The sequence below is a fragment of the Dioscorea cayenensis genome, chromosome 3 (assembly GCF_009730915.1).
Source record: "Dioscorea cayenensis subsp. rotundata cultivar TDr96_F1 chromosome 3, TDr96_F1_v2_PseudoChromosome.rev07_lg8_w22 25.fasta, whole genome shotgun sequence".
Lineage (NCBI taxonomy): Eukaryota > Viridiplantae > Streptophyta > Magnoliopsida > Dioscoreales > Dioscoreaceae > Dioscorea > Dioscorea cayenensis.
The window spans coordinates 17,403,483-17,419,203 of record NC_052473.1 but is presented as its reverse complement, the minus strand read 5'-3'; the positions used below and the strand labels follow the sequence as shown (position 1 = coordinate 17,419,203).

The 15,721-nt window shown below is 34.0% G+C and overlaps 1 protein-coding gene across 1 annotated transcript; it reads right to left on the bottom strand.

The window, feature by feature from the left end:
• Window positions 1–353: 353 nt before the first annotated feature.
• LOC120251124 (CHD3-type chromatin-remodeling factor PICKLE) lies at window positions 354–13,581 on the bottom strand. The gene is made up of 19 exons (XM_039259668.1): window positions 13,243–13,581; window positions 11,812–11,958; window positions 11,587–11,741; window positions 11,035–11,196; window positions 7,607–7,851; window positions 7,423–7,518; window positions 7,192–7,328; window positions 6,839–7,051; window positions 6,658–6,765; window positions 5,946–5,996; window positions 5,012–5,017; window positions 4,801–4,933; window positions 3,643–3,709; window positions 2,341–2,479; window positions 2,051–2,220; window positions 1,899–1,965; window positions 1,686–1,808; window positions 608–717; window positions 354–528 (listed from the first exon to the last, which is right to left on the bottom strand). Exons 1-19 carry the CDS (start codon window positions 13,384–13,386, stop codon window positions 369–371), a joined length of 2,433 nt encoding a protein of 810 aa, XP_039115602.1. The 5' UTR covers window positions 13,387–13,581; the 3' UTR covers window positions 354–368.
• Window positions 13,582–15,721: the final 2,140 nt, after the last annotated feature.

Sequence of the window (15,721 nt, the reverse complement as noted above, 5' to 3'; positions counted from 1 at the left end):
TACACATGCATACTTAGAACCCTACTGGGTTTCAAGATGGGCATGAGAGAGAGAGTAATTAAGTATTATTACATGATGGTTGAATCACAAACCCATCCAACATCCATCTCGAAACCCAATACAGTTTTCTAAAAGAGTCCTATTAGAGTTCAGGTAGACCAGGTGAATGAAAATTACCATCCCTAATCACAACTTCATGATGGTTACAATTTAGCAAAATAAAGTCTAAAGAAAATACCACCACTGCCAATTAGAGATCATTACAGATTCAAAATTTTTCTTCATATGGCCAGAATAAATGAGAATTAGGCAGAAGAAGATTAAAGAGAACAGAATCAAAATTTGGCAAGAAATTTACATTGAAAATTTCATAATGCCACATTATAGCAAAAACGCATAAAGGACATGTGAGTTGGCAACAAAGATAATTGAGCAAAAGTAGGGCATACTTTAAAAGCTTTCAGAAAATCATCATCTTCATCATCCAATGGAGCCTCCTCATTATCAACTTGGTCTCGATTCAGTAACCTAAAAAAGTTGAGCAGCCAGAATTATCAAACTTAATTATTTTGCATAAGAAAAAAGAGAATTAAAAAGTCATGTATACCTATCAATTGCAGCATCATCATAGTGAATTTGGCGTGCTTTTCCAGCCTCATCATTCTCATCGGCAAATAGTTCTTTCGAACCATACCTTATAATGTCATCCAACTCCTCCTATAGAACAGAGTAAATTGAACTATAAAAATGACCATTAGCATTGTCACTAACTCACTATAAATGACAATGCTGGAGAAAACAGAGAGTTGGCAACTAAAGATTGTATTTGGTGACTCTAAAAACAGTTTCATAAACCATGTGATTGTAGATGTCTATAAAGTATAAAAAAGAAAAAATCCAACAAGTTTCTTAAGTAAACTCTTGGTTGCTATACCAAGCCATCTACTAAAAACATAAAACACAATTTCATATGTTACACAAGTGAACTATTTTGGGGCATAACCTATAAATAGGAAAACCATGGAAAATTGTATACACATACAATCATGCAGCCAAGAACAAATTGACAAGGCCACTATACCAATAGTTAAATGTTGGTACTAAAGCATCTAGGAGTTGTTAATTAAATAATTTCTAATAAATTGTTTGCTAAAACATGGTAGGAACAAGGGCAATAATTGCTCGAAAATTGCTGATCTCGCAACTGATAGGAAAACTTGTTTCAAATTATCCAATATGGCCCAATCTTGTCCCCACCCAAACATATACAAGTGTTACAAGCATTTTAGGTCTCTATAATGAAACTTTATTCTGCATTTCAAAAAATATAACCTCTAAAACTTTGACACAATATGCAAATTTATCGCTTGAACCTTAGGCAACATGGAAGTCTCCTATAACCACAGACCTATAAGTTAGCAAATATGCATAATCTATCAGAAATGAACCCTCCAGTTCCAAATATAAAATATCTATTCTTTGCTGGTGTCTGAAGCGCATTTTTTGCAATCCCAAGTGCTAATAGCCTTCCATTAGCAACCCTTTTAATTTTAACTAATATAATACTTGGAAGACACTGCAAAAACAAAAGACCCAGCATTTGTATTTGGAGCTTTAAATCGATATATTCTAGAGTGATTTTTATTCGAGTGATTCAGTACCAAAAAAGCACAAAAGGTGCATACCTGATTGACTGTTTGTGCCTTGAGCCGACCAACGACAAGATGTTCTAAGATCATTTTCTTCTTGGTCATCTGCATCATCCTTTCCTCAATGGTTCCACGAGTGATGAGCCTATATATCATCACCTATAACAAAAGAAGAATCGCTACTATGCATTTTTCAAAAACAACTGCAAATATGTTTCTTTTTTGAACATGTATACAAGTAAATCAAACCTTGTTAGTTTGGCCCAACCGATGAGCCCTGGCCATAGCTTGTAAATCGGCATGTGGGTTCCAATCACTGCAAACCATTGATGTAAAGACAGGTTTTGCAGAATACAACAAGTACACATAAGAACCTCAAACAAGAAAAACTAGATAGGTACCTATCATATATAATAACAGTATCAGCAGTTGCGAGATTAATCCCCAGCCCCCCAGCCCTCGTAGAGAGCAGAAAACAAAACCTTGTCGAATTTTTGGCATTGAAGCGATCAATACGAATCTGTCTTTCCGCTCCACTGACTTTCCCATCAATACGCTCATAATTCCATTTCTTCAAAATAAGTCAAATAATTATCAGAATAATCAAGTGAAAAACAAAATTGGCCATCGTAAGCAACATCCTTCGAGGATGGTAAGAATCCTAGATGTGATAGACTTTTGGCACTAGCACCTTGTAGCTAAGGTAATCTTCCAATAAGTCAAGCATATGCTGAAATTGTGAATATATAAGGACACGATGACCTTGCTCCTTAAGCTTCACCATCATCTTATCCAGTAGCTGCATTTTTCCAGAGAAGTCCAAAAGTTGTCTGGCAGAAAAAAGAAAAAAAAAAAAAGAAGAAGAAGAAGAAGAAGAAGAATTAAGATTTGTTGCTGCAAGGTACCAAATTAACGAGCAGTGAAAATTTTAAAAATTTTCAAGGAAAAATAGTCACTTTGATCAATTGATAAAAACCTCAGTATGATGCAAAGAAAAATAAATCATACTAAAGATAGGGTGTAGAACATTGAAAATTGACCTTGGTGCTTGAAAGATAACATTGTTATGCTTGTTTGGTTTGAACAGTAAGTTTGCAAAAATCATATGCTATAAAGGAACAGAAATGTTGCCACATAAATTGCCATTTAATACCATAAACTTTGCCACTTATATGACTTCATGCTAAAGAAAGGAAAAGAACACTGAGGGTCTATGAACTGAATTTTGCACTCTGATAGTACAAAAAGGATTTAAGCAAAACTGTATCGGGTGTGGAAATGGTAACAATGTAATCAAGGCATGTACTTCAACTTTCTTATTGTTAAAATGGCACAAAGTTTGATTAAATTACAAGGACAAAACAAGATAAACACATCATTTCTCCCTCCATCTCATTCCAATAACTTAATTCTCAGCGATGTCCTCATAACTGATCCTCAAAGCCTGGATGGTTTCATTTTTTTTTAATTTAAAGATTCAAAACCTCTCATCAGAAGTGCATATCTTCTTGGTCATCAGGACCAATGTAAAAATATATATAGAAGTTTATGGGATAAAGGCATGACTCAGGAGATGAAGTAAAGAAATGAAACAAAATGAAGCTGTGCACACGTAAATAATGTGACAAATGATTTCTGAACAATTTAGATAATTAAACACATGACATACGAAGAATAAAAATAGCACTAATATGAAAAGGATGGATCAGAAAAATGGATAGCAGACTGAGCCATGCAAGAACAAAATCAAAAAGAAGAAAATGAAACAACCTTGATTAAACTCATTCAATGAAGTTTAACAAAATAAAAAGATATCAACAAAGAAACACATACTAGTGTTATTAATTACTAAATTTTTTTTTAAAAAAAATACTGCATACAAGTTTCCATGTTTCTAAAAGTTCTGATCTGAACACCCTAGCTAAACAAAACAGACATGCACTAGGTACCTTAAATATAAGAATTAGGACACGAATAAAGCAACATCATTTACCTTAACCCTTCATTGGCATCTGCTGGCTCTTTGGGTTCACTCGCTTTAACATGTACGGTGGCGAAAACTTACAGTTCCATAACAGTTGATAGAGATCTGGGTTGGGAACAACATCTAGTCATCCAATACAAATAAAATGGGACATAGGAAATATGACAATTTGTGACCACCTGTCGCCTCCGAGCTAAAACCTGGTAATTTACGGTGGAATGGCCTTGTAGTATTCTTTCTTGCTACTTGTTCAAGCCGTAAATCAGTTCCTTCTTTGGTGGCAGATCTTTCATAACATCCTTCTTAACTCCTGCAGGCATGTACAATATGTTATAATGCTCTGCCTTGGAAGTACTAGATTAAAAAGGCAGTCTTTTCAATTAATTAACACCAAAATATTCATACCAAAAACAATAAAATCTCAAAAACAACAGAGGCACTATGGAGAAGTATACAAGGTTGAAGGCCCAACTCTAAAATAGTTTACTAATTGAAGGCAATGGAATTGAAAACAATGGTTTCAAGCAAAAAGTACATATCAAAAAACACACACATACTGAGCACATATCAAGCTGCATTCATGAGATATCAGCTTAACATGGGGACCAACAATGGAGAATGTAATTCTGTAGGCATTGAAAAATCAGACTCAAAGTGGAGTAGGAGACTTGTTAAAAGTTACATGATGGGAAGAGTCTCCTGTAGAAAAAAGGACAAGTAATGACCTAGCCAGGAGCAATTTCAAAATTGAATGAGGAAACTTATCAATACGGGCCATAGTAGTGGAGGATGTTCCACCTGAACAATGATGTCAGCAGATGTGGTGTACGCCATATATATCAAATCATATGGAATTTGAGGAAAGAGCAAGTTGCACCAGTCAAGGATAAAGTACAAAGCAACAGTGTCCTCTAATCATGCTAGGTATGAGCATATCCACCTGACACTCCCACACAAGAAATTCCATAAATCCAACTAGAAATGACATGTAAGATGTGCAATACAGCCGACTAGAAAGTATTTCCAATTAAAATTACTAATGTGGGTTCACAAATATATGTTCCCTAAAACCACCAGTACCACATAATAAAGCAGGTCATGTCACATATCATTGCCAAAAGATTCCAATATAATCTGGAAATATGATTAATGTGACAATCAAGATACTTTGGAAGAATAGGCCCATATAACCATGAATAGCGACAGCAAGACCAGGTATAATTGGACACTTCAAAACCGAACAAACGTCTAAAGATTCTCCGATACCTCTTACAGTTAACACTCGAGTGGTTTTGCTGTCCTAATTTTCAAATTATTGTGTTTTCAGAAAGATGCAGCTTCTAAAATTATTTTCATCTATAACATTGTTAAAAACTACCTGTATCTGTACTGGGACAGGTTTAACAGATCAGGATCATCAAAGCTTTAATTAAATGGAGGGCTGATATTGAGTCAATTTGGGATTACAGAGTGGCTTGACACTACAACATTGTTTCTTTTTGACTTGTAATTGACTTCTAACACACTGCATGAAAGGCACACACATTTAACTTCATCTTGTGTCTCTTTGTTGTTTGACAGGTGATATCATCACTTGCCACCTAATCACGTTCAGCAAAAGAGAACTCTGTCATACTCAATGTGAAGTATCTTTCTTTTCTAATATATATGGCTGAAGCTGGGTGCACTAAGAAGATAATATATATATATATATGGAAATTATCAATTCACAGCAACAAAAGGGAAACTTTAGGAAACTTACTGTAGAAGGTGAGGATGCAACATCTTGTGAAGCCTAACAACATTCTTCTTGGTTAATATCCTTGAATTCCTTCTGAAATCCATGATTGCTGTACTGACTGGCATAAATTACACATTGAACAGCCCCCTCAATTAAAGCATCTTTCATAACATTGAAGACATAGCATATAATGAGTATTAATCACAGGAATAAAGGCATATACACATGGTGCCCTTAGAAATATAATAGTAATATTCTTAAAAGCAATAAAAGCATCTTTTGGAACATTATAGACATGTTAAAGAACATTAATGAGTAATTAATCACAGGAATAAATTTGAAGTTAGCCTAAAAACAGTAGTATGCATGTATTGTTGTCATCACTGAGATACTCTTCTTGGAGAATCTCACATAATTTGTGTTATAGGCATAAAAGAATTTTTCATGGAACAATGAGCTATATCTAAAATAAACATGCTATTGCTCTATAAAATACCCTAAAAATAAGAATACACCAAAATTAGAAATAGCAACAAAATCCAAAGAATAATGTTGCAAGGGCAGCACAAACCTTTCCAGTATCCAGAAAGTGCATGAGCATGAACAACTCGTCTAGATTGTTCTGAAAAATTAAAATAGAAACCATCAGCAATTAGACATATTCAGTAAGCAACCTAAAAAATGTGCAACTGTCAGAGTTATAATTGAAATATCACTACAGACATGTGAAAGCATAAAGACGTAATACTATAAGAAATTAAAAGGAAAGCCTAACCACTTGATCAATCAACGGCTTCATTACATATGGTTGCCCATATTGCTATGTTTGCCACTGTAGAACATTACCTAGGTAAGCATAACGTGGGTGCAAGCATTTTGGAAATACAAAATTAGTATGTTTTCTTCTAGCTTTAACCTGGAAAGTACATCTTATATTCTATCGAAAAAACAACAGAAGATTGGCATATTAATAATGGAAATCCCAAGCAAATGGCAAGGTTAGTGTTCAAAAGAAGATTTAGAATTACATAATTTGTCAATATTTTTTCACTAACTTCAAGCTAAAAATAGAAAAATATAAAAATACTTTCAATAATAAAAATAATTACATGGTTTAGCAAAAGAGTCTGCAGTGGACAACTCATATAGGATAAAAGAAATATCTCAGAATGAAAATTAAGTCAAGATGTTGAAAATAAAAATTGGCACAAAGTAAGAAGATACAAAACCTATAGCCACCTATCTGGCAAATGCTGAAAACCTTATGCTAAGAGCATACCAACCTGAAGAGGAGTGCCAGTCAAAAGCACACGATGATTGGTAGAGTAAAGTTGTAGTTGAAGAAATAATTTTGAGTCTTTGTTCTTGAGACGGTGGCCCTCATCAACTATCTATGTCAAATAAAGAATATCAGCAAAGAGAAATGCAAAATACATCAGATGAAAAAGTCCAGAAGGAGAATACCATGCATTCCCACTGTATAGGTTTTAAGGACACTGAATCCATGTTGATCATTTCATATGATGTCAAAAGAACATCAAACTTGACTCTTGATTGCTTCTTTTTATCATCACCTTTAACAGTTTTCTTTTTTTTCTGATTCTTTTTGTCTTTGGGAAAGAAGAACTCATACTGTCTGATTACAGCACGAGCCTGTGCAGATCCAAAATACATTACCTTCAAGATAATTCAACTTCGGTCAGAACAGCATTCATTTCAGAAAAAACAAATATGACTTGACATTATAAAAATATTTAGCTAATTCCTTGCATGTAACCAAAAAATCCTATTTAGCCTGAAGCGTAGTATCAACATACAACATTCATTTGTGGTGCCCAAGTTGCAAATTCACGTTCCCAGTTGCGCAATGTTGAAAGAGGTGCCACAACCAAATGAGGAGTTAACTTTTCTTCAAAAAGTGAAGCAAGAAAGGCAATGCTTTGAATAGTTTTTCCTGCAGCAAATATGGAAGCCTCATTCATATTGTTTGATCAAAAGATATAAAATTATGATGTGCTACAAAACTGGATATTATACAAAATACTTGCCAAGACCCATCTCATCTGCAAGGATAACATGTGTACTCTTGGACCAAGAATAGCGCAGAAAATTTAAGCCCTCAAGCTGATAAGGATGTAATGCACCTGTAATCAACCAATATATTAGTAATATACATGTTAGGAAGAATTTCAAACAATTACATACAATAATATAACACTAGCCAGATACCACCTGAAAGAAATTGAGGAGTTTGCTCATACTGCTGAAATTCTTTTTGATTGTGCTTCAATTCATTTGAATCACGATTAGACACCTTATTTTTGTTAGATAATTTCTTACGGCCCCTGGATTGGATCATATTAAACCTTTCAATTTCAGGTTTAAAAGCAGAAATGTCTGATTCATTTTCCCAGTAGCATTCATCATAAGGAAGTTCTTTCCACTTGACAAAATACTCCCGTTCCTCACCAATTTTTCTGTTGGAAAATAATAAATAAACTTACACATTAACCATCAAAAAAAAAAAAATCATTAATCTCTGTATAAAAGAATGGAAGAGAAAATACATCAGCAAGTTGCTGGTGAACACATGTACTGAAAGCATTTACATTTTGCATGAAATACATTATACATGTTATTCAAAAACAAGCACAAATATATGGTTGACATTAAGAGTGATAGCTTCATCCATGATAATCCATAGACAAATGGGAGCAGACACAATAGTTTCATAAAGAAAGCTCCATGGACAATATTAGCAGACTTTACAGCAGTTCCATGTCTCCAATAGCTATTCCTGACATCAATCTTGAACTCATATGCCATTAAAAACTAAACCAAAATGGTACAAGGAACAGCTTCAAAAATACCAGTTCACAGACGTTGCATCGGTATAGTGGAGCACCATCCCCAACAACACTAGTCAAGCTCTCGGTAGGATCACTCTTGTGCAATCCACATTTGATTCTAAAAATTAATATCAAACAAAATCTAAACAAAGAATAAATCACAAAAATGGTATAAGAAAATAGAAATAGGAATTACCAATGTGAACCTATTGATTGCACATTCAAAATTAAAGACAAAAACGAGGGTAACTGCCACTGAACAGATGACCTCTAATCACGCACATGTAAATGGGACTGTTCTGACACAATCACTCACCCTGTGGATCACCAAGCTATAGAAAGCATTAGGTACTTATCCCTATTATAGTAACCAATAATCCCACATCTGTTCATAGAGCAAGTTTGGACTTGAATCTATAAGTAGAAGTCTCTCATCCTATTCGTTCATGCTTTGGGTTGAATTGTGACCAAATAATATATTCGATTTACATCTAACAAAGCCAAAAGTATATGCTTCTCCAGAGGTTAATAAAATCTTCAATCAATAATGCAAAATACTTCATGTTCTCAAGTTATCCCTTTTCTCCATATTATTCATGAAGAGACCTTTATATGGCAGCCAAAGACCACATCAATTTGTTTCTAATACCAAGCAATTCCACTTATAACTCTTTAATCCACTTTTCATAGATTGCTATAAAAGACAAGAATATATTGATATTACCCCGAACTTCATTCTTTTTACCAGCTTCTCAAAACCCAAAATCACTCAAAATTTCATATTAGGTCAGTAATACACTAATACTTTGTAAATTGACTTTTGACACCCTCTGAGCCAACCCTCTTTTATTGTCCCACAAGCATTCTTTACTATCTCACTTTCAGTAGAATCCTCCTGAGCAAGCTACTGTTTGAGCTTTTACCTCAGTGCACTGCTATAATATCCTCGAATATGTTTCATTATCCTTCATGCCTAGATTTTGTTTTAATTTGATAAAAGAGAAAATCAAAACAAGCATAGTTTGGCAGGACTGTACAACGTAAAGAATGGATAGTTATTCTTCATGTCAAGGGTCTGCTTAACTTGATCAGACATGCAAATTTAAGTAGTTTCACAGGACCTTATAACATAAACCATCCATCAGTGTTATTAAAAGCAAGAAAGGCGCTCGCCTAGGCGCTCAGGCTAGGCGGCCCTAGCGCCTCAACACCCTCCAGGCGAGGCGCCTTCAATGAAGCGAGCGCTTTTTGCCGGGCGACAGGCATAAAAAAGGCGCGCCTGTCTTTTTTTTATTTTATTTAATGCTATCAGCCATATAATTGATGTTTTCAATTATTGTTAATTGGAATTTTATAAAGGCACACTTGAAGAAAATTAATTTAGGAGAGAAAAACTAGGTGATTTTAAATAGTAAACCAATTAATAAGGAAAGAAATAAATTTAGAGGAGAAAAACTAGGCGATTTTAAAAAAAAAAAAACGCATACTAATAAAGAGGGAAATAAAATTCGGAGAGAAAAACTATGTGATTTTAAATATGCGCACTTACTAAGAAGGAATGAAATAAATTTAGAGGAAAACTAGGTGATTAAAGTGTACAATTGCTATTTTTTTAAAAATAATGAATAAATTAAGGGAAGCAACAAAAGTTGCACTCTAAATCTAGTGATGGGATTGAAGCTAGTTTAGATGATGAAGATGATAATATTGTAGAAATAGATGACTTATGAAGATAAAATTTGTACTCTAAAAACTTGATTGGTTCTAGACTTCTAGGAGTATTTTGCTTGACTCTATGTTTTGCTTTGTTTGACTTTAATTGTTCCAAAAATTTTTTATATATATATATATATATACAAGCTATTTATTAACTACTACTTTACTTCGCTCGGGCATGCGCCTTTCATGGCGCCTCTCGCCTCAAGCAATAAAAAGTCTTAGCGCCTTAAGGGTGCCTATCGCTTTTAATTACACTGCCATCCATGTGTGTGACTTTTGTTGGAGTGGAGGTTGAAGCTCCATATTGAACTCTTTGAGTTTAATAGTTGATTGCAAATGATTCTATGAGATACTGGACATTCTATCAGAAAGGTCAAACTACATATACTAAGTATAATGAGGCACGCATCCAAATGTATTTTTGAATTAGTTAATTTGGTAATACTAAATTTGACTAGGCAAGAAAAGATGAAGAGTGAGGGGTACTATGAGAGGTGATGATAGTTAGAGACTATCAAAATAAGCTTTGCACTCATGGACATGGAGACCTATATGTGACCAGTAGAGAATTATTAGATGAAATTCCAGCAAATGCATGAATGTTCAATGTTTTAATGGCTTTTCATTTGTAAGACTTGTATGCAAAAAAGAAAAATGATGTGCACAGACTGTACCAACATATCTAGTTCTTCTGCTTACAACATAGTTCATGCACTGGAATTTTAAATATTAGTGGTTAACATTGCATTGGCACACTCCCATTTTCAGGACAGGTAAGAAGAGAACAAACACAAAATGGAAAAATGTATATCAACATGATTAATGATATACAAAAACAAGTTGCTGCAACCAAGTTCAAACAAACAATAAATCTGCATCTACATCATATGGATGGCCTATTAACCAAGCAATAGAATTTATAATCATTGACCATATATTTCAGAAAGAAAATATAGAGCTATAAATGTATTAATGTAAAATTTTCAGAATACAAATAGTAATAACAATGTAAATCAGATAACAAAACTAAGACGTTACCAAATTACTTTCAAAAACATTGAAAGCAGCACCAAAGAAATCAAGTATTCAAACCTGGAGGCAATAATTCTATCAACTGTTGTCCATTCAGGCCTGATAGCAATCCAGTCATCCTCAGAGTTATCCATGCCATCCATTTGTTTACTAAAGCTTTTCAATTTAGTCTTTAACCGGGGATTGGCCTTGCCAGCTTTCAAAAATTCTTTCTCCTGCACCCTGTTTGATTTTAAAACAATTTGCACACGTCAAAGTCAAAACACACAACCAAATGCAAATATCTTCCAAAGAAGAAAAGGGGTCCTTTAAAAATTGGATAAAACCCATTATGATAATAACTCAACTTGTTAAGCACTCTGCTAAGATTTGGACAGCTAGTCTAAATTCTTTCTGCAAGCTTTGGAGAAAAAAAGAACAAGATTTCCACAAAAATCTAACATGACAGGAACTGAAGGGACAACAACTCCCTACATTTATGATATTCATACAGCTAGTTCAAATTCACAGCATGATACCAGGAAACTTAAATATAGGAATTTGTATTGAAAACCAAATAACATAAATTGCTACTGAAAGTAATAGAAATACTTTTCATGCGTCAAAAACTACCATGTACAATGAAGGTAGGACAACCCCTTCCATTTTACAAGATAGTGCTTCGCATATTTTGGTTTTGAACCAGTCTTTGAAGCGTCAGTTTCATCTGATGTAGGGGGACGCATCTCACAGTCTAAAATTTTTTCAACTTCATTCAAAGGGCTAACCTGCAACAGAAGAAACATTGAAAAACTGACCCTGTGAAATATGCAACTGAGAAGTTTTAAAATAACTTACACATTCAGGGCAACTCCAAGAATCAGAAGGAAATGTTTTACGGGGAGGAAGTACACATTTTAGGTGAAAAGCATATGTGCAGGTTGCACATCCCGTAAGATCCTTGGATTCCCCACTCTCACCACAAGACTGGCATGCACCTTCCTTCTGCACGAAGTAAAATAAGGGATTAATAATGATAATAGAAATAGATGCATGCATTTATCTTTGATTGTAATTGATCGTCATAAGTCACAACTGTGTGCCTGAATTCATATGTACCAAACATCAGTTCCTCATTCCAGCAGTGTGGCCAGTTTTTGGATCACAAATTTAATGTCAAGTGGAAATAGTCAATTGAAGAACTATAGACATTCTAGTTCGGTGGCTGCTAGGCCATGGATGAGGTCATAAAAAAAATAAAAGGGAAACAGAGTAAGAAACTGTTGCTAAGAAGATCATCACAATTGGCAACGAAGCAAAGGAATGGTTGATATTTTGGTCAAGATTCTAAAGAAAATACGTATAGAACACTTATCTGACCAGTTTTTTGAAGGCTACCAAGCAAAAGAAGCACCTTTGCAATAATACAGTAAAAAGAGGAAATACTCTAGTTCTTAAAAAGAAAAAAACATCCCCCCATCCGCACTCGGGGGGTAAAATTGGTTTGTATTTCATTTCATAAGCATCCAATCCAGAATAATAACACAAAACATATTCGATTCCCCCTCTGGACAAGAACATGATGCAATGATATCCCCACATACCATTATTTATTCAAGTTCATCTAAGGGTGATATCTATTCATACATAAAGTCTTCCATTAATAGGAATCCCACATCAAATACAATCTACATGAATTCTCTTGAGCAGTTCCCGTCCATGTCATTATATTTTTTGCTAAAGAGTTTCTGAGGCAGATATGTGGTGTTCAAAACTTCCCTTTGAAGGATTATGACAAAATTGCATGAAGGCAATTTGCTATAAGTTTTTAGTTGCATCCACAGTGCTCTACAACAAACATAGTTGGATAGCAAATCACATGACAAAATCAAATAATCAAGAAATTAACTCATGGAGAACTTGAAGAAGAAACCCACCATAAACCTCAAAGAGAACGGCTTGTTAACAGTCTAAAAACCTGAAATTTGGAACCATTTGACATGAAATCCATGTTTTGAAACCTAATCATGCAGTGAAATTAAAAAAAATAACAGAACCTGCAAAATAGCTCCATGCTACAGTCCCTAATTCACATATAACAATCAAACATCTCTCGTTAGATTGAATAACACGCAAGCAAAACAGTGGCAAAGCTGGATCAAAGTCCAAAACCCTGATCACAAAAAATTCCAAAACCCAAACACAACAACCAAATCAAAGGACCGCCAAGGCCAGAGCTAGGATGAAATTTCCAAAAACTAAAATCCAAGTTAACCAGCATCAACATACCGCATCTTCCCTCAAAATTCGCTCCGGCTTCTGGTCCTCCGGCTTAGGCTTCGGCGGAGCAACGAAATCATCATCAGACTCCCCGTCATTGTAGAGCGGCCTCTTCTCCGATCTCACTCGAAGCCTTTCAACCAAACTACTCATCACGAAACCCTAGAATTCCTCAAAACCACCCCCAGAACTCCAGATTCCTCAATAACACCCCCAAATTCACTGAAGAAACAAGCTTTGCAGAGCAAAAAGGGAGTGAAATCTAGCTTTCAAAAAGAGGGTTTCAACGATCACGGCGAGAGTTCCGGAATGGCGGGGAGAAACCGCGCCGGAGAAGAAGAGTGAGGGGGGAACTCAACGGGAAAATCGAACGGAAATTTTACTTCTTTTTTATTCACCTTGTAAATTATAAAATTACAAAATTGTCCTTTTAAATTATTAATTATTTAATAATGCTTACAAATCCGCTAGTAATCATTGTAAGTAATTTTTTTTCTTTCTTTTATTATTTCTTATTGGAAACAAAAATAAATAAATAAATAATTAACATGGGAACATGAATTCTAGGAGAAAACTTCAAAAAATAAATAAGTAAATAAATTTGTAATAATCATGGTAAAATTTTTGTTAGTTTAATCTTCTTATTTTTTTTACGAATCCTGGACTTTAAATTAATTTGGAATAAAATATTGAAAGTTATAATGAACAGATTTCCCTCAACAATTTGAGCATTGCAGGTTGGATCAACCTTTATTAGTACAATAATAATAAATATAAAAAAATTAAAATTTTAGTATTTTTGAGTTTAATGAATATTTTTAAATACTAATATTGAAGATACAATAGGGCCAATGTCAAGTAAAATGTATGAAATTTTCTGGTTTTAGTCAATTTGGTAGGTATGATTGGAAAGGTCGGATTTATTCTTGTAAGTTTTTACATCTTTCATTTTTTATTATTATTATTATTATTATTATTATTATTATTATTATTATAATAGGAGATAATTTATTTACTTCAACCAATGTTATGATTGCAATTCTTTAATACTTCTCTATATGAAATATGTTAATATAGTCACCAAAAATCAAAGCATGCATACTTCTCTCTATGATTCTAATGCATAAGTATTTTTGGGAAAATGAGCGGGGCGAACCCACTAGAGACCCCAGAAATGTACACAAATCTCGATGAAACAAGTGGGGACGAGGTCAGGGTCACATAGGTGCTGGAACCATCCATACACAACCACTATTCACAACTCCCAAAAATATGTCCTCATCCGAGAATCAAACTCTCACCGCTCCCATAAATATTAAGCGCCTCATTTAGTTGTAAGAGGAACAGTGCAATTGATTCACAATAAATTAAATAAAAAAATTCTAAAGCAAAACAACTCTTCCAAGATGTTCAAAAGAATACTTAAATTCTAAGACAACAAAAAGACACTTATATGATATACATTATATTAATAAGTTTGAAAGATGTTTTTGTGCTTTAATAATTTTTGATTTGATTGAACAATATCATTGCTCTCCTCTGAATAATTATAGAGTTTCTTATATATGATCGGAATTTCATCAAAATAAATTATCTTGAAGTTGAAAATCAAAACTCACCAATATTTTAACAACTTTCTAGTGAAATGCATTTGTTGATGTTTGAGTTTTTAACTCCTTAATCATTAATTAAGACAGTTTGTGTATGTTGGGATTATATTATTACTGTGATAGCTTCTTACACCCCTCACAAATTGAATTTTTTTAGTGGAAATTGTTAAAACACCCTCGTCAGGGTTTGTAATATCGCTAAAAACACCCGCTAGTTTTTTGACTCCCCAAAAACCCTTCTTTTTGAATACAATGATTTTTTTAAACCCCCAAACATCTAACATTGATTGATAGAGTTAATTTGGAATTTTTGGACGAAATTGTCCCTCTACGTGGGAAGTTGTGGCAAGTGTGATGAGGGTTTGACTATAATGCCCTTAGGCAATGAGTTTCTATTTAAAAACGAAGCTTTCTATTTAAAAATATGAGGTATGTAGGTTCTGCTTTAAAAAATGAGTTTTCTTTGTTTAAAAATGAGTTTTTCTATTTAAAAAAATGAGTTTTTTTGTTTAAAAAAATGAGTTTTCTGTTTAAGAAATGAGTTTTTCTGCTTAAGAAACGAGGTTTCGCTTTAAAAATGAGGTCTCTGCTTAAGAAAATGAGCTTTTCGTTTAAGAAACGAGGTTTTTGTTTAAAAAAATGAGGTCTCTGTTTAAGAAATGAGTTTTTTTGTGATGTATTTATCACCCCAAAAATCTCTTTATCATAGCTTGAAATCGGCCAATGAGACAAAAGCATGCGACTCACAATCACACCACGTTGCAGTGAAAAATAGGATTTCGAACCCCTAGAATTTTGATCTCCACCTCGATCTAGATCTCGATCTCGCAGCAGAAAAAGATGCAACCTTTCGATGCCTTCGCCGACGACGAGGAGCA